General features: G+C 44.6%; 1 protein-coding gene across 2 annotated transcripts; it reads right to left on the reverse strand.

Moving 5' to 3' along the window:
* Window positions 1-741: 741 nt before the first annotated feature.
* Window positions 742-15,464, reverse strand: slc2a12 (solute carrier family 2 member 12). Of its 2 annotated transcripts, none has more exons than XM_056294854.1 (6): window positions 15,333-15,464; window positions 13,937-14,069; window positions 7,245-8,579; window positions 5,879-6,001; window positions 3,526-3,572; window positions 742-1,864 (listed from the first exon to the last, which is right to left on the reverse strand). In XM_056294854.1, exons 2-6 carry the CDS (start codon window positions 14,046-14,048, stop codon window positions 1,853-1,855), a joined length of 1,629 nt encoding a protein of 542 aa, XP_056150829.1. In that variant the 5' UTR covers window positions 14,049-14,069; window positions 15,333-15,464; the 3' UTR covers window positions 742-1,852. The 2 variants fall into 2 exon arrangements, with proteins under 2 accessions (XP_056150829.1, XP_056150828.1); XM_056294853.1 differs by having other exon boundaries at window positions 3,526-3,658.
* Window positions 15,465-15,757: the final 293 nt, after the last annotated feature.

Here is a 15,757-nt window from a genome sequence, read left to right on the forward strand (position 1 = left end):
GGACACTCTGCTGCACACTGAAAGCACAATCAATCCATTTGTTTATTTCAGAAGGAGGTGGAGTTAAGGAAGGGAAGTACTGCATCATTCAGGAGTCATCAGATGAGAGAGAGAGAGAAGGGGAGTGTCCTGTTTATTGTTCAGCCTTGCTGAATTGGGTGTATGTGGATGAATGTGTTGCCAAGATGCCATCCAGACTGCTCACCATGGCCGTGGCGGCTGTGGCCTGGTTCACCTGGTGCTGGTCACCTATACCCAAACTGGGGTGGCCCAGTGGTTAGCGCTGTTGCCTCACAGCAGGAAGGTCCTGGGTTCGAACCCTGGGGTTGTCCAACCTTGGGGGTCATCCCAGATCGTGCTCTGTGTGGAATTTGCCTGTTCTCCCCATGTCTGTGTGGGTTTCCTCTGGGTGCTCTGGTTTCCTCCCACAGTCCAAAGACATGTAGGTCAGGTGAATCAGACTTACGAAATTGTCCCTAGGTGTGAATGTGTGCCCTGAGATGGCCTAGTGGCCTGTCCAGGGTGTCTCCCCGCTTTCTGCCCAATGACTGCTGGGATAGGCTCCAGCATCCCACGACCCTAATTAGGATAAGCGGTTTGGATAATGGATGGATGGATATTAACACCTGATTTGATGAGCAGTGCAGGCTGCCGGGAAAATATCAAATAACACTTTCAGTGAAAAACCAAACATCTCATAGTTAAGAAAGGACAAGTTAGATATAAGAAAAATTACAAAATGTGTTAATTTAATTGTGAAGAGGTGAAGGCACATTTTTGTTTCCAATAGTTAATCAACCCAGCAGCATTTTGGCAACATAAAGACGGACACTGAAGAAACCCACTGTAACTTTGAAAGCTACAATGGTATGAGTTATGTTCCATAATTTACCCAAAATATGTTTTAGGCTAGAAAGGTTTAAATATTCTCTTTCTAGTACCTGAAAAATGTATTGGTGAAGACTGACAGACTAAAGGAGACTAAACCTACACCGCTGACCCTCAGACAATCTTGGAGGCTTCAGTAAATCTTGTCACTGGACTGCTGTTAGTGATTTAAAGATTGATAATTCATCAAGTATATGATTGTGAGCAGCTATGACAAAACACATCAAGAAGCTGAATTTACAAGTTCTGTAATCTTTAGAGTACCGGTGAGTGATATGCTTCCCTGTCGTGTTAGTATTTGATTTTCTAGTGCATCCTTGATTTTCCTATGGTAGTTCACAGCAGCAATCTTTTGCAACTGTTCATCATGAATCCCCCAAAGATCAGCAAGTCCACTGAAAAATTAGTGTTCCGAAAACCCCCCAAAAAAACATGAGGCCGCTTTGGACACACTTGACCCTGTGGCCCTGAATCGAAGAGGAGAAGAGTGTCTCACAAGTGTTTGAGCTGCTTTCTTAAATAGGGAGGAGATGAAGGATTAAAGGAAGAAATGAAATAAATTTGCCTTTTTGCAATCTGATCACTTTCCTACCCTCACGCTGTTTCATTAAACAGGAACGACCACCGAAAATCTCCCTATTCTTAAATGTCTTCCTATCGGCACTCGCCTCCATCTCTGCCATTTCTACATCTTGGTGGTCTGCTTGACCGAGGGACAACATCATCACATCCGGTCGGAGCTTGGGGGTGGGAAAAGTGTGCAGTCATTAATGGGCGCAGCATGAATGCTATCCAGAGAGTGTAACGGCTGTCTCTTCCAGGTTTGTTTCCCCTTGGTGTGTAGCTGTCTCCGCGAGGTAGCGGGTAGTGGTCTTATCGCTGAAGCATGGCCGCCGCAGATGTCTCTGTGGCCTTGGTGGTGATGGTGGTCTCCTGGGGTCGGACCTGCTTGCAGAACCTGATCTCAAAGTGCTTCCTAGGGGGGAGGAGAGACAACGGAGGAGGGAGGGAAGGTTGTGGGCAGAACGAGAGGAGAAAGTGAAATTCAACAAAGGTTTTCAATTTTTCAAACATTTAAATGGACAAGCAGCCCACAATAGCATCTGCCTCTCAGGTATCCAGAATGACCAATACCTAGTTCCAACAATAATATTTTATAGACAAACTAGTAATGGGATTCAGTAGAAAAAATACCCCTGAGAATCTCTGCTAAGTTTAGAGAACAATTTCATGCATCCAACAGTGTGATGGGAGTCGCACAGCTGGAGGGGTAATTTTGTTATGGGTTGTTTGTTTAATATGCAAATGTAGGTCACAATGTGAAGGATACAGTGGCTATGCTCAGGTGAACGCGTTTACAGTTCTCTAGCAAACAGTTATGTTTCCCACATTTGCTATGCAAACTGACTGCTTACATTTCAGGGATGATAGTTTTCTACACTGACACAGACATTGTACATAGGTGACGGGTTTTAATGCAGATAATTAGGTGGTAAATAAATGTTCTTTTAATGAAGTGGGGGGATTGTTTTTTTTTTTTACTTAAATTACTCCACACATCTGGAGTTTATGGTGGGAACAGTGTGTACACGTGGGGGCGCCAATACTGTCACTTGGCAGTGAAACTGGGACCTGATGAGAACACAAACAAACCACACACAGCACACATATGTACTGGAATGGATGTCAGAGTTGCAAAACAGGCCAGAGCTGCAAAGGACTGATAGGAGGAAAAAAAAACTTCCTGGGAAAAACTAGAGGCAGCTGATGAGTGGTCATGATATTTATTCTTTAAATAAAAACTTTACCTATGCCTAGTTACGCAACGACTTTGCTAAACTAACAAAAATTAACTCCTCATCATGAAGCTGTAGAAACATGTTTTTTTGTTGTTTTTTTTCCCCAGAGTAAATCAATAGGCAAGTATCTGTCATGTAATGTTGTGGACTAGTACAGATGCAGTGCTAGTGTTGCAGAGTAGATGAGCATACATCTTGGCCAGGAGGGGGTTTAGACAGAATTTAGCATCTGTGACAGAAGCTACCCACTTGATAACATCTACAGCATACCCATATCCTTGCCCTCTTGCTCCCCCTCCCCTTTTTCTCCCCAATTATATCCAGCCAATTACACCACGCTTCCCGGCCATCCCAATCTCTGCTCCATCCCCTCTGCCAATCCGGGGAGGGCTGCAGACTACCACATGCCTCCCCTGATATATGTGGAGTCGCCAGCTGCTTCTTTTCACCTGACAAGAGTTTCACCAGGGGGACATAGCGCGTGGGAGGATCACACTATTCCCCCAGTTCCCCCTCCCCCCCGAACAGGTGCCCCGACCGACCAGAGTAGGCACTAGTGCAGCGACCAGGACACATACCCACATCCGGCTTCCCACCCGCAGACACAGCCAGCTGTGTCTGTAGCGACGCCCGACCAAGCCGGAGGTAAAATGGGGATTCGAATTGCCAGTCCCCATGTTGGTAGGCGATGGAATAGACTGCTACGCCACCCGGACGCCCCCTTGCCTTCTTCCTCTTAATGTCCATGCACAGTTTTTATGCCGTTGTTTGAATTGTGTTGATGAAGTCCTGCAAAGGCTTCAGGTAATTTTTTGTGTCTGGTGTAAGAGTTACTCACTTCTTTGCTAGTTCTTTCGATATCTGCTCCAGCGTCTGTCCTTTGGTCTCGGGGACACAGAGAATGACAAACACCAGTAGAACAAAGCTCATAGCGGCATACAGGAACATCATGTTAGGAACGCCGATTTTCTCTAGAAAGAGAACATGAAAAAAAGAAAGAAAAAAAACCCATCTTCTAGCACCTTGTTAATAGTCGAAAACTGTCCCTCACATTTGTAATGGGAACATATGGAATGTAAATGTAGGCTTGTGCAACTTTGCATCGTGATACAAAAAAAATGTAATAAGAACCCATCTGCATGTTATCTGCAGCCAGCTGTGAAATTTTCCTTTCATATCATTTAACCTTCATTTCACCAGGAAGTCCCCTTGTGGTTAATCTCTTTTTCAAGCGTCACATGGCTAAGGAATGGCAGCATCAATAACAAACACTGACGTTGCAGACATACAACACGAGAACATTTCAAAACAGCCTGAGAGATAGGTACAATGATACACAAAACAGGACAATCCATGGAAAACCCCGCGGTGTGGTACAGTGGAGAAACAAGAGTGAAAGCAGTGTTGAGGCTGTGTTAAATAAAACAGTTCCCAACGGTGCCTCGAGGTTCTTAGGAAGCATTTGAAATTCTCCAAGAGTGTCCTGCTCCTCCAGTTTGAACTTGTTCTCAGGACCAATCCCGGCTGAGTGGGCACAGTGCATAAAGGCAAGTTTGCCTAATTCAGTTTGGATCTTGGCAACAGCCTACAACAACAAGTCTCATGAATGAGAACGACAGCTATAGGTCTCATCCGATTTACGAGAGCATAAATAGAAAGGGAGCTAGCACAGAATGAACCTAATAGGTGAACTTGCATATATTACTTTCCCTTCATGTAGACATTGAGGGCAACCCCACTAGCAAACAAGATGCAATGATAGGTGAGTATATTACAGACAGTAATAAGCCTCAACACACCATGATGGATGGTGTCTCTAAACAAAAATAAAAAAGAGGAAGCATGTTAACATGCAGCCAGAAGAGGCTAAATTGTCCATGACAACAGAGGATTTTGATGATTCTCCCATTTTAAACTGACCTTTATAATGGGCAGAGGTCGAGAGACCATGCTTATCCAGCCAATATGGGTGAAAAGTGTAAAAAGAGAAGTGGAGTACTGCATGTTTTGCACCCATCGGGTGTTTATCAATGCAATCAATGTCTCCATCTAAGGGAGACATCCTTACAAAGTTTCCTTCTAAACCAAAACATTAACATTGTTCTGGGTTCATAGAATTACACTCATGGAAACTGCCCATTACAACCACTGGCATTCTCACTGTTGGCCACTCAGTGGCTCCACTGGCATACTCAGGGATCGGGTGTTTTTCTTAGTAGTAATGTTTGGGGAAAGGTGTGGTCATTCCTATTTCCTATCCAGATATTTTTTTTTAGTCTGTGGAATCAAACCAGTGACTGTCGAGTTACAATATTACACATTATTTTTCCATACAGACTGCAGCTGCCACCGTTAGGAATATTATATGGATTGACATTTTGGTAGGCACTCTTGCTCCATTAAAGCTGTCAGACAATGTTATCAGTAAAAACTAGACCTGACTGACTAGAATAGGCTCAAGGAAGTTCTCAAAAGAAGTTCTCAAGAGTCTCAAAAAAGTTGAAAATTATGATGAACCTGTGACCAGACCAACAACCAGGGCAAAAGGACAAGACAACTAAACCCCTGCAGATCACATAGGCCAGGTTTCTGTCCTCAGGTGTAGTAGAGAGCCTGGCATACTCCTGAAAAAAACCTAGATCATATCTTCTTATCTGCCACCATCAATGTCTTATTCTGCTGTCAATATCCTACATAACACTTAACAGTAAAAAGCAATGTTGATTATTCTGACCTAGTTTTGTGTTGGCATCAATATGTGAGCCTAAACATTATTAGGAAATCTATTTTGCACACGAGGCACAAGTACTGCCTCACTACAACAGGTGGCCAGTTCCCCATGACACAGACTCCCCTACTGGAGGAAACATGAAGATATGCGTTCACCCCCACACAAGTGAATCAAAAATGGAAGGAAAAAAAAATCAAATCTTTAGCTACATAATGGTCGTCAAGACATGTGTATAACTTTCTCAGAATTATAACACATACGTCCATCTTTTAAGCTGATGCCGCTAAAAGCTAATATTACAGATAGGACAGCGCATAACAAAGATAAGACAGAGCTCAAAAATGTTGTTTCCCTGCCTGTCATAATTTTTTATGGTGCAGATATGCACTGCCCAAGCCCGGAAATCAATTACCCACATTCCAGATCTCCCTTTCACACACAAACACATTTAGATAGATACCTGTGATGGTAAGAAAGGTCATGGAGATTAGAAGGTTAGTGGCCCAGTTGACAGCTGACACCACAGACACAGCCTTTCCCCTGACCCCCGTAGGGAAGATCTCGCTGAGAACCACATACACCACTGAAAGAAATGGACACACACACACACACACACACACACACACACACACACACACACACACACACACACACACACACACCATGGTTGATGTTTCAATTGAATACTCTTAATATAAATACAATTTTCCAGCAAATATGCCTACGGCTGACCTCAGTATTGGGGATATAGGTCAAACTGCACAAACTGGCATACACTACATTAGAAGATGATGCACCTTAGCATGCACTCAGACTCTTTTCCTTTATTTTCACAATTTTTGGGGGGATTCCTCCCCCTTTTTTCTCCCCAATTGTATCCGGTGAATTACCCCACTCTTCCGAGCCGTCCCTGTCGCTGCTGCATCCCCTCTGCCGATCCGGGGAGGGCTGCAGACTACCACATGCCTCTTCCGATACATGTGGAGTCACCAGCCTCTTCTTTTCACCTGACAGTGAGGAGTTTCACCAAAGGGACGTAGCATGTGGGAGGATCACGCTATTCTCCCCAGTTCCCCCTCTCCCCCGAACAGGCGCCCCGACCGACCAGAGGAGGTGCTATTGCGGCGACCAGCACACATACCCACATCCGGCTTCCCACCCGCAGACACGGCCATTTGTGTGTGTAGGGACGCCCGACCAAGCCGGAGGTAACATGGGGATTTGAACCTGAGATCTCCGTGTTGGTAGGCAACGGAATAGATCGCCGCGCCAGCCGGACGCCCCCTTATTTTCACAATTAAGTGCTTCAAAATTTGGGGTCATGCTGCCTAAAACAACAATGTGAAACACTTGGGTATTCCAAGGTACACTCAACCCATTTATTAACCTATAACTACAATCATACTGTCCCATAACATCATGATTAAGTGTTGAGTAACTCTGAGTCTGGCACCAGCTTCTGTACACAGAAATACCAAGGATATTTCTTAGCAAAATTCTTATAAGATTTCTTAGGCATACTATGAATCAGGGTCAGGTTTAAGTGCTGACCGGCTGGTGGAATAAGTTAGGCAGAGTAATACAGATATGTCAGGGTTTTTTTTAACTTGGCTAAATGTGTAGGCAGCATGGACCCTTTTTTTATAGAATGGCACAATCTCTGTCTCCTTGCTTTTTGGGCAGTATTGTGACTGACTAGTTGCTAGTTCATTCCAGATTCTGTGTGTCTGTGTGTGTGTGTGTGTGTGTGTGTGTGTGTGTGTGACAGAGAGAGAGACAGAGAGAGAAAGAACAAAAGGTAAGAAACTTAGTGTGTGTGTTCTTACTGGGTCCAAGGCTAATGGAGAAGGCTGCCACATACACCAGCAAGCTGATCAATGACACCCACTTCAATGAGGATGAAAGCTTCACATGACTCCTTCCTCTTCCTGAGCTTCTCATCTCATCATCCTCTCTGTTAGTCCTCAGCACCTCCCACTCCATCACATGTCCCTCCTTAGGGTCACTGTTGTTCCACTGATTGGGGGAGGCAGTGCTTAAAATGTCATTGAAGTCCAATTCTGGAGAGGTACTGCTTGCATACCACCCCTTGTGAGTGTGGTTTAGCCCAGTTGGGCTCTGGCACAGGCTAGTGAGGTGGGTATGGCTTTGCAATGTCACCACCCCTAGAGTAGCCAGCGACAATGCCATAGCAACAGCACCAACACACAAGAAGCTCTTGGTTCCCAAACGGTCAACCAGCAGCACAGCAGGGATGGTGCCCACCACTTTGACTACACCAAATCCTGTGGAGGCTAGGGTTGCTGCAGCGTCGCTATTGAACCCCACACTGCGAAGGAGTGGTGACGCATAGGATAGGATATTGGGCTGACCCGTTGCCTGCTGGAGGAACACCAATGCCATGCCAGTTAGCAACCGCGAACGCAAATTGGCCTTGGCACTGAACAGCTCACAGAAGCCATGCTCTGCTTCCTCTTTAAGCCCTGCCTGGATTCCTCTGAGTTCCACTTCCATGTTCTCCTTACATCCATCCCTCAGTCTGGACAGCACCATCCTGGCCTGCTCTGTTTTTCCCTGGGCAACCAGGAAGCGTGGACTGGATGGAAGGAGCAATAGCACACAGGCCTGCAGCAGCGCTGGGGGTATTACTAGTCCAAATGTATACCTCCAGCTGTGGGGCAAGGCAGCAAAGGCGTAGCTACAGCCAAACCCCATAAGCACCCCTATCACAACCATCAGTTCATACAGAGTCACCAACAAGCCTCTCCTCTCCTGTGGCGAGATCTCAGCAATGTACAGACACGCTGCTGTTCCGGACAGCGCCGTCCCCATGCCGACCACAACTCGGCCCAATGTCAATGCAACCATTGAGGTGACAGCAATCAGTGCAACGGTACCTCCCACCACCAGGGCGGCGCTCAGAAGCATAGACCAACGGCGGCCATAGCGATCCAGAAAGGGGCCACCAGCCAGGCAAATAAGAAGGGCACCGAGCAGGTGGGAGCTGACCAGCAGTTCCTGTTCCCGGCAGGAGAGAGAGAGGAGTACTCGCAGCTGGAGCAGGACCCCAGAAGTCAGACCCATTTCATAACCCAGCATCAGGCCACTCAGAGAGGCCGTGACAGCTGCTACTATCACCAGCCAGCTGCAGCCTGGGGAGACTAAGAGAAAGAAAGAGCAGCCATGAGGGAGAGAGAACTCATTATATAATTTTATAGCACATTTTTACCCAAAGGGTGAGTGAAAACACCAGATGTGTGATAAGTTCTACAACTTGAGTGGGTGACAGATCTGACATATATATATATATTTATATATATATATATATATATATATATATATATATATATATATATATATTCACAGTTTGGAATTCCCCAACCTCTGTTATGGAGGGAGGGAAAGGGGCTAGGGGTGGAGAAGAAGAGGAGACTGAAAACTAAGTATATTCTTTATACTGTGTGCTGCAAGTCCATCCTTAAGCTTATTTCAAACTCTGCAAGGCAGAAGTCAATGGGGCAACTAATTGGAGAGCATAGTGAGTAGGGAGATCATTCTTTCACCATAGTTAAAGCCCCTATTCTGGCATGCACTGATTCTTTCCAAGTGCCCTTGAGCAGGTCCACAACCTTTTGGATGTCCTGTGCCACTTTACAAAGTAAAAAAAAGAAAAGAAAAGAAAAATCACAGCCCCGAGTGCCAGTTCATTTTCATAATGAGCATTTATCTATTTATTTGCTGCTACTACTTGTCTCCCCATCTAGATTCCACATACCAAAGATCTGCGCTTATACACACACACACACACACACACACACACACACACACACACACACACACACACACACACACACACACACACACACACACACAAACTATTATTTGTGCAAACGTATGAAAATCACTTGGGCACCAAAGAAAATCAATGCAGTCTTACCGATTTAGTGCAACCCTTGTTTGTCGCAATATCTGGTAACCACTGCTTGACGTAGAGCGTCATTTACATCCACACTCTCGTCAAGAGCTACGCTGAATACCGACGCATCTTTCAAAGCAAGAGTTTGCTGGTGCCTTATGTTTTCAGCCATGTCTGTAATGTGCCTCTTTACAGTTATCGCAGAAACGGGCTTTTCGTTGATCCTGTTGATGATCGTGTCTTTATTTGGTGACCCATCAAATATGACCTATGAACTGCTGAGGAAAGCCTCGTTTATATTCTCTCCATCGGAGAATGGCTTCCCGTGTGAAGCAATGCACCATACGACTTTATAGCTGCCCTCTGTGGTTCTTGGAGGCACATCGGGTTGTAAACCCGCTGCTTTGCTTCCCGTACTGGGCCGCTGCCCTCTTGATTGATTCAGCTTCATCAGCCTTATCTCTGACGTTTTTCTCATGCCTTCTTTTAAAATGATGTTTCATACTTGAAGTTCGACACAATTTTTGCAGCAGAGAGTGCACACAGCTCGGCCCTTGCGTGAAATAAATCCGAATTCGTTTGTGCAAGACGGCTGAAAGAGGCGAATATTAGACAGTATTGCTTCTGCCATCGTCAGTTGTTCTTGACACAAAGGAAAAAAGAAAGCTAGCTAGCTATGCTATGTTTTCACTACCCATGTAATGCTGCACTCGTGGGCAGACCAGGAGGGGGAGGAGGGGGCGATAGACCACGTTACTTGTGTGCACTTTCTTGCTGTCAAAAATAATGGTGTATTTTGAGACTAATTAATTATTTCAGTATTATTTTAAATAGAATTGTTCGTTTAGTTCACCATTAGGCTGTATTTTATATTAAAACTATTTTATTAAAAAAAAGTATATTAATTAGGGTGGCATGGCTCAGGAGGTAGAGTGGGTCATCTAGTAAGCGGAAGGTCGCTGGTTGGATCCCCGGCTCCTGCGGAGAGCATGTCGATGTGTCTTTGAGCAAGACACTGAACTCTTAATTGCTCCTGGTGAGCAGGTTGGCAACTTGCATGGCAGGCAGCCTCCACTATCAGTGTATGAATGTGTGGGTGAAAGTGAGGCGCACTTTGAGAAGCACTATATCAAAGCAGTCCATTAAACTTTTTCTTTTTTTTTTTATTGAATTGCTCCGCAAGCCCATATTAATGGCCTTGCGTGCCACCATGGGCATGGGTGTCATAGGTTGCCGACCCCTGCTGTAGATGATACTGCACTGATCTTTCTGCAGAGGTAAGCAAGTGAAAAGATCCCTTTGGGGATCAAATTAAAATATCATATTATCATACAATAAATAGCTCATGTAAATCAAGGGTAGTAGGAGGTCTCATGCATCCATCCATCCATTATCCCAGCTGCTTATCCCAGCCGGGGTCACGGGATGCTGGACCCTATCCCAGCTGTCGTTGGGCGGCAGGCAGGGAGACACTCTGGACAGGCCGCCAGTCCATCGCAGGGCCCACACACACACACACACACACACACACACACACACACACACACACACACACACACACACACACACACACATTCACACCTAGGGACAATTTAGTACAGCTGATTCAGCTGACCTACATATCTTTGGGCTGTGGGAGGAAACCGGAGCACCTGGAGGAAACCCACACAGACACGGGGAGAACATGCAAACTCCACACAGAGGAGGACCTGGGATGACCCCCAAGGTTGGACTACCCCAGGGCCCAAACCCAGGACCTTCTTACTGTCAGGCGACCGCACTAACCACTGCGCCACCGTGCCGCCCCACACATATATCCATCATATCCACAAAAAAAAAATTTTCACTGTCCAAGACAGCAAACACCAGCCAGGATGACTCATGATCTCATGCATATTTTCTTTAATGAAGCTAGGGCAGGAAATACAAATCTCACCCAAACTTTGTCTCTTGCACAGCAAGTGAACTAGGCCATAAAGACCAGAACAGCGCCAGCAGATAAAGGGGGGAACATAGATAGAAAACTGATGACTTGAGCTTGTGTGTGAATGGGTTGGTGGGTGGGTCTCCTGGTAAATGGCAGAGACCATGTCTTCAGAAAGGAGAAGAGTGTGAGGAGTCTGACAGTGGACTCTAAAAGAGTGCTACTGATCACTTTACAGTATCTCACTGAAATCCACAACACTGATAACTGACACACGGGAGGGAAAAAAATGATTTCAAGGAATTATCTGCCCTCATTTGCTGAAAGCCACAGCTTTCTTCTGTGGCTTTCCCCTCTCAACAACGCTGACTACGTAAAATGTGTAGGTCAAAAGTGCACAAAAGGAAAGCTAAGGCAATCTTGTAAGACAGTGTGTGTGTGTGCGCGCGTGTGTGGCGTACACGTCACATGTGTGTTAGTGTTCAACCTACAAGCAACTCAATCAGTCAGCTAACAGAGAGATGGGGCAATCATTAGTGTTGGGTAGATATGGAAGGAGCACAGGTGTAGATACAAAACTGATGAGCTTCACACATATCCCCCTTGCACACACACACACACACACACACGTGATCTCTTCGGCATGCACTATTATCTGATATGCTATTACTGACATTTGGAAGTCTTGATAAGCTGTCAGTCATAAATCTCCCAGTATCATAACTTTTTCTTTTTTTTACTGTGCAGTGTTGTCTCGCAGATAATGCTCCTGTTATTGCTTAGAAGTGAAGTCAGTGCACAATTTGAATAAAAAAGAAAAGAACATTATTCTACAAGTATGTTAAGGCAGTTTTTTTTCTTCTTTTAGCAACCTGTATGCCAATCTATATGTTTTGTTGTCCATACTGTGGACACATTTTGCTGAAATAATTATTTATTTTGATCTTATATTATCTAATTTAGTCTTTCTTTAACCAGGTAAGATCCCACTGAGATTCAAAAGCTAATTTTCAAGGAGTTCTTGCCAAGGCGGCTGCAAAAGAACAGACAACATGCGTGTAATGCAACATGAGGTTAAAAGGGGGAAGAGGGGGAAATGAGTAATGGAAGGGATGGGGAGCAGGGAGGGGGGAGTGTCTGACAGATGGACAGAGAGAAAGTGTGAGGAGAAAAAAGGAGACATGGATAAAATCACTTACTGTAGCATAACAAGCAGCTCACTAAAAGCACCGCCAGGTTACGGCAGAATAACGCCCCGCTGACCTGACCGTCTCTACGAGTTCCCCAATAGTTACCAAGTCCTGCAGTTTCACATCTCAGGCCAGGGACCCTTAATGCTTGTTTTTCCCCCCTACCGCAGTTAAAACTTTGGGGTGCAGCAAATAAATACGGGTCTCAGGACCTGAGAGATCTGAGCAATATAGACACAATCAACCAAAACAAGAGGTCATGCTGGTTCTCTCCATTCTCGGTCTTAAGTAATTTTGCGTTGCACAACATGCAAAAAAAAAGAAAGAAAAGAAGAGCAGATCAGCTGTTAACCAAATCCCGGAGCTGCATGGCGCACTTTGCACAAAAGAAAGTGTTAACGGCTGCATAACTATCTTTCCAGAATATTTTTGTAGTGCTTTTAAGTAATAATGGTACCATGTATCATCAATTAACCATAGCTTTAATGATTTCATATGCAACCTTAATACTTTGAGTAAACCCATGTTGCCTTTTTTATTTCCAGAGTTCAAAGCTGCATCACATCTGCATCACTGATAGAAAGTAAACTTGTGAAAACCAGATCATCTGAAAGAAAGGGACCGGTAACATTAACACAACATGAGACGGGTCCTTTTAACAAGCAGGAACAAACCGTAAAGGTGAGAGAAACGAATGGCTTACATTTACCTAGACCATTTTTAAATCTAGCTTAAAAAAAAAGAAAGAAAATGCTGCAGAATTTGTGTTGTTATCATGCAAGTTAAGAGATTCTCTCACGGTCGCCTCTAAAATGGTGCATTACACCATGCCCATCAATGCAGTTATAAACCGTTTATAAATGCACGTTTCTAAACTTAAGCATCTTGCACTCATAACCTGTCTAAGGTCAGGATGACATAGCAATCATAAACCACCCAAATGGGTTCATGATTTATCAGCGTTAGAGATACACTTTAACAAAGACACTGAAGTTAAAGTGACATTTACTTTTTCCTTGGTTAATGGTCTCATTTTTACAACACTGCCTGGAAGTACTTCAAAAATACGGTTTGAAACTTTCCAGAATCTCAGAAGGCCGAGGCATCCTTCCTGTGCTTTCAAAAGAAGTCAAGAAAACACCCAGAACAAATCATGCCAACAAAACATTTATACACATGTAAACACTAGACAACGAAGGGTTATTTTAACTGGTAGTGAGTGACTTAAGAGTATGTCCCGGTGACTAGACCAGTTAAAAGCATACAGTATCATGTACTGTAGTAGCTTCAGGCCTGAATGCCAAGCCCTGGTCTTGAATTTGGTCCAGGACCTGGGTTGCACATCTTTATCTCTCTCTCTTACATTTGAATTTACCATGGGTTCACGCCGTTGATTACTTGCAAATATAGGAAGAAATTGCTCCCCAGAGCCGTATTGGAAATTAATAAACGTAACAGAAAATCAGCTTTGAGTGGGCCGGTGCATACCTGTGCTTTTCACCGGGACTGCTTTCTGGGATCCATTTCTCAGAGGCTCATGGTAGGAGGGTTTGCCCGGGAGGTCAGACGTCATCCTTTCAGTCTCACTACTGCCGTCCATGATCTGATCAACCACCTCTGACTGGGGAGAAAGACGTGTGTGTGTGGTATGTGTGTGTGTGTTTTGATGTAATTACCATCATCATCGTCATTATCATTATCATCAGTATGAGTATTAGGGGTCTTAAAAGCAAACGTGATGAAATTATAACTTCTAAACCAGCTGTAATCGGTGACACTTTGAGCTTAAAAAGAAAACATGGACAGTACTGTTCAAAATAATATACCAGTCTATCACAAATATCACATGAGGGAATCTGTACTGTTATCAGTCTAGGTAGTAAAACAATATAACTGCTGTAACAAATTAAGTGCATGCATTAACAACCACACCCTCTGACTGGAGTAGTGCAACCGTGTAAGTGCAACGATTAATCTCAATACAACAAGTACGATCTTTTAACTTTTCCCCACAACAATACCAGGGACTGTTACACTAGAAAGAAGCCTGTTGCGTAGGTTGTGTAAAGACCCCTGTTGTGAGTCGTAGCATATCTTCAGATCATCTCCTTGTGATTACTTTAGGTGTGCTGTATGGGGCTGACACGAGACTCGTTCGATTCTATCTGATCCGCTTGTCTTGACCGAATCATGATTGATTGGATTGATTTGTGGTGAACGGCAGAGGACACTTAATCCCTTTTCGACCGTTCACCCCTAGGCCAGAGTGACGGGGGCGTTCCCACAACGATGCTTCATTAAGCAGGGGTCAAGAAAACGTAATGACTCAAAAAGAAGAAGAAGAAAAAACAAAACAAAAATAAAATAACTGACAGAGCATGCACACTACATTTGCCCTCTCACCGAGGCAACTGTATGGTAAATAGAAGTCTGCGTCCTTGTTTGTCAGCCTCGTCATTTCATTAACCACGCTCATTATTTATGTTATGTTATGTTATGTTACGTTACGTTACGTTATGTTGTGTTGTGTTACGTTACGTTACGTTATGTTATGTTATGTTATGTTGTGTTATATAGCCATAGAGTTTAACTATCAACTGTCCCTACGTATGGCTACGCTGCCGCTGCACCTTCGGCAGCACACGTCGTTGCTCAACTTCATCTATTTATCACTATGCTAACAACTTGCTTGGAAACATGTAGCAAGCCTTGGGGTCCTCTTTTAAATTTAACGTTGTCTGTTAAAAAAAAGAAAAAGAAAACAAAACAAGCTATTACTCCACTTTTGACACTTAGGACCCAACTCCAACACAATTAGGAGGGGGACTAGTTTTACCAGCGACGGCAGCGCTCCCAAGTCAGGCTCACTAACAACCCTCCGTACCTCGCGTCCCTGCGCTCAAACTTGCCGAGTTGTCTCAAAATAACACGTTTCTTTGCGGGTCCATCTGCCGTCCTCCGTCCTGCTGCGTCCTCCTCCGGACTCCGGCAGTGGTTCCGAGCCGTATTCTTCAACAACTCTTGGCTCTCTCGTGTTCCTGGACGTTGTTTTGGAGACTATTTTTCTAAACCCCGCCCACTCGAGGCGGGCGGGCCAATGGGAGAGTCGCCCCTGTTCCAGCGCTGCAGCCCTAGTGGTCCCCGAGAGAACCATCTACGTGAGTCGGACCCCTGTAATTATATAATAAAGGAATTTCATAAAACCACAATGCCCACGGCCTTTTAAGTGCTGCCAATGTGTGTGGATGTGAGGAGGTGGGGTGGGGTGGGGTGGGGGGTACGTCTCTTGTGATTCCTAATGAATGCGAA

Source organism: Lampris incognitus, chromosome 15, assembly GCF_029633865.1.
Source record: "Lampris incognitus isolate fLamInc1 chromosome 15, fLamInc1.hap2, whole genome shotgun sequence".
NCBI lineage: Eukaryota > Metazoa > Chordata > Actinopteri > Lampriformes > Lampridae > Lampris > Lampris incognitus.

Bases quoted from the DNA above. Each gene is read 5' to 3' on its own strand.
- slc2a12 (XM_056294853.1), bottom strand. From the start codon at position 14,048: ATGGACGGCAGTAGTGAGACTGAAAGGATGACGTCTGACCTCCCGGGC. The intron at 6,002-7,244 runs GTAAGAACACAC...CATTTCTTTCAG, and splicing joins CTCCATTAGCCTTGGACCCA to TGGTGTATGTGGTTCTCAGC. The intron at 1,865-3,525 runs GTGAGTAACTCT...CCTCCCCCCTAG, and splicing joins TCGAAAGAACTAGCAAAGAA to GAAGCACTTTGAGATCAGGT.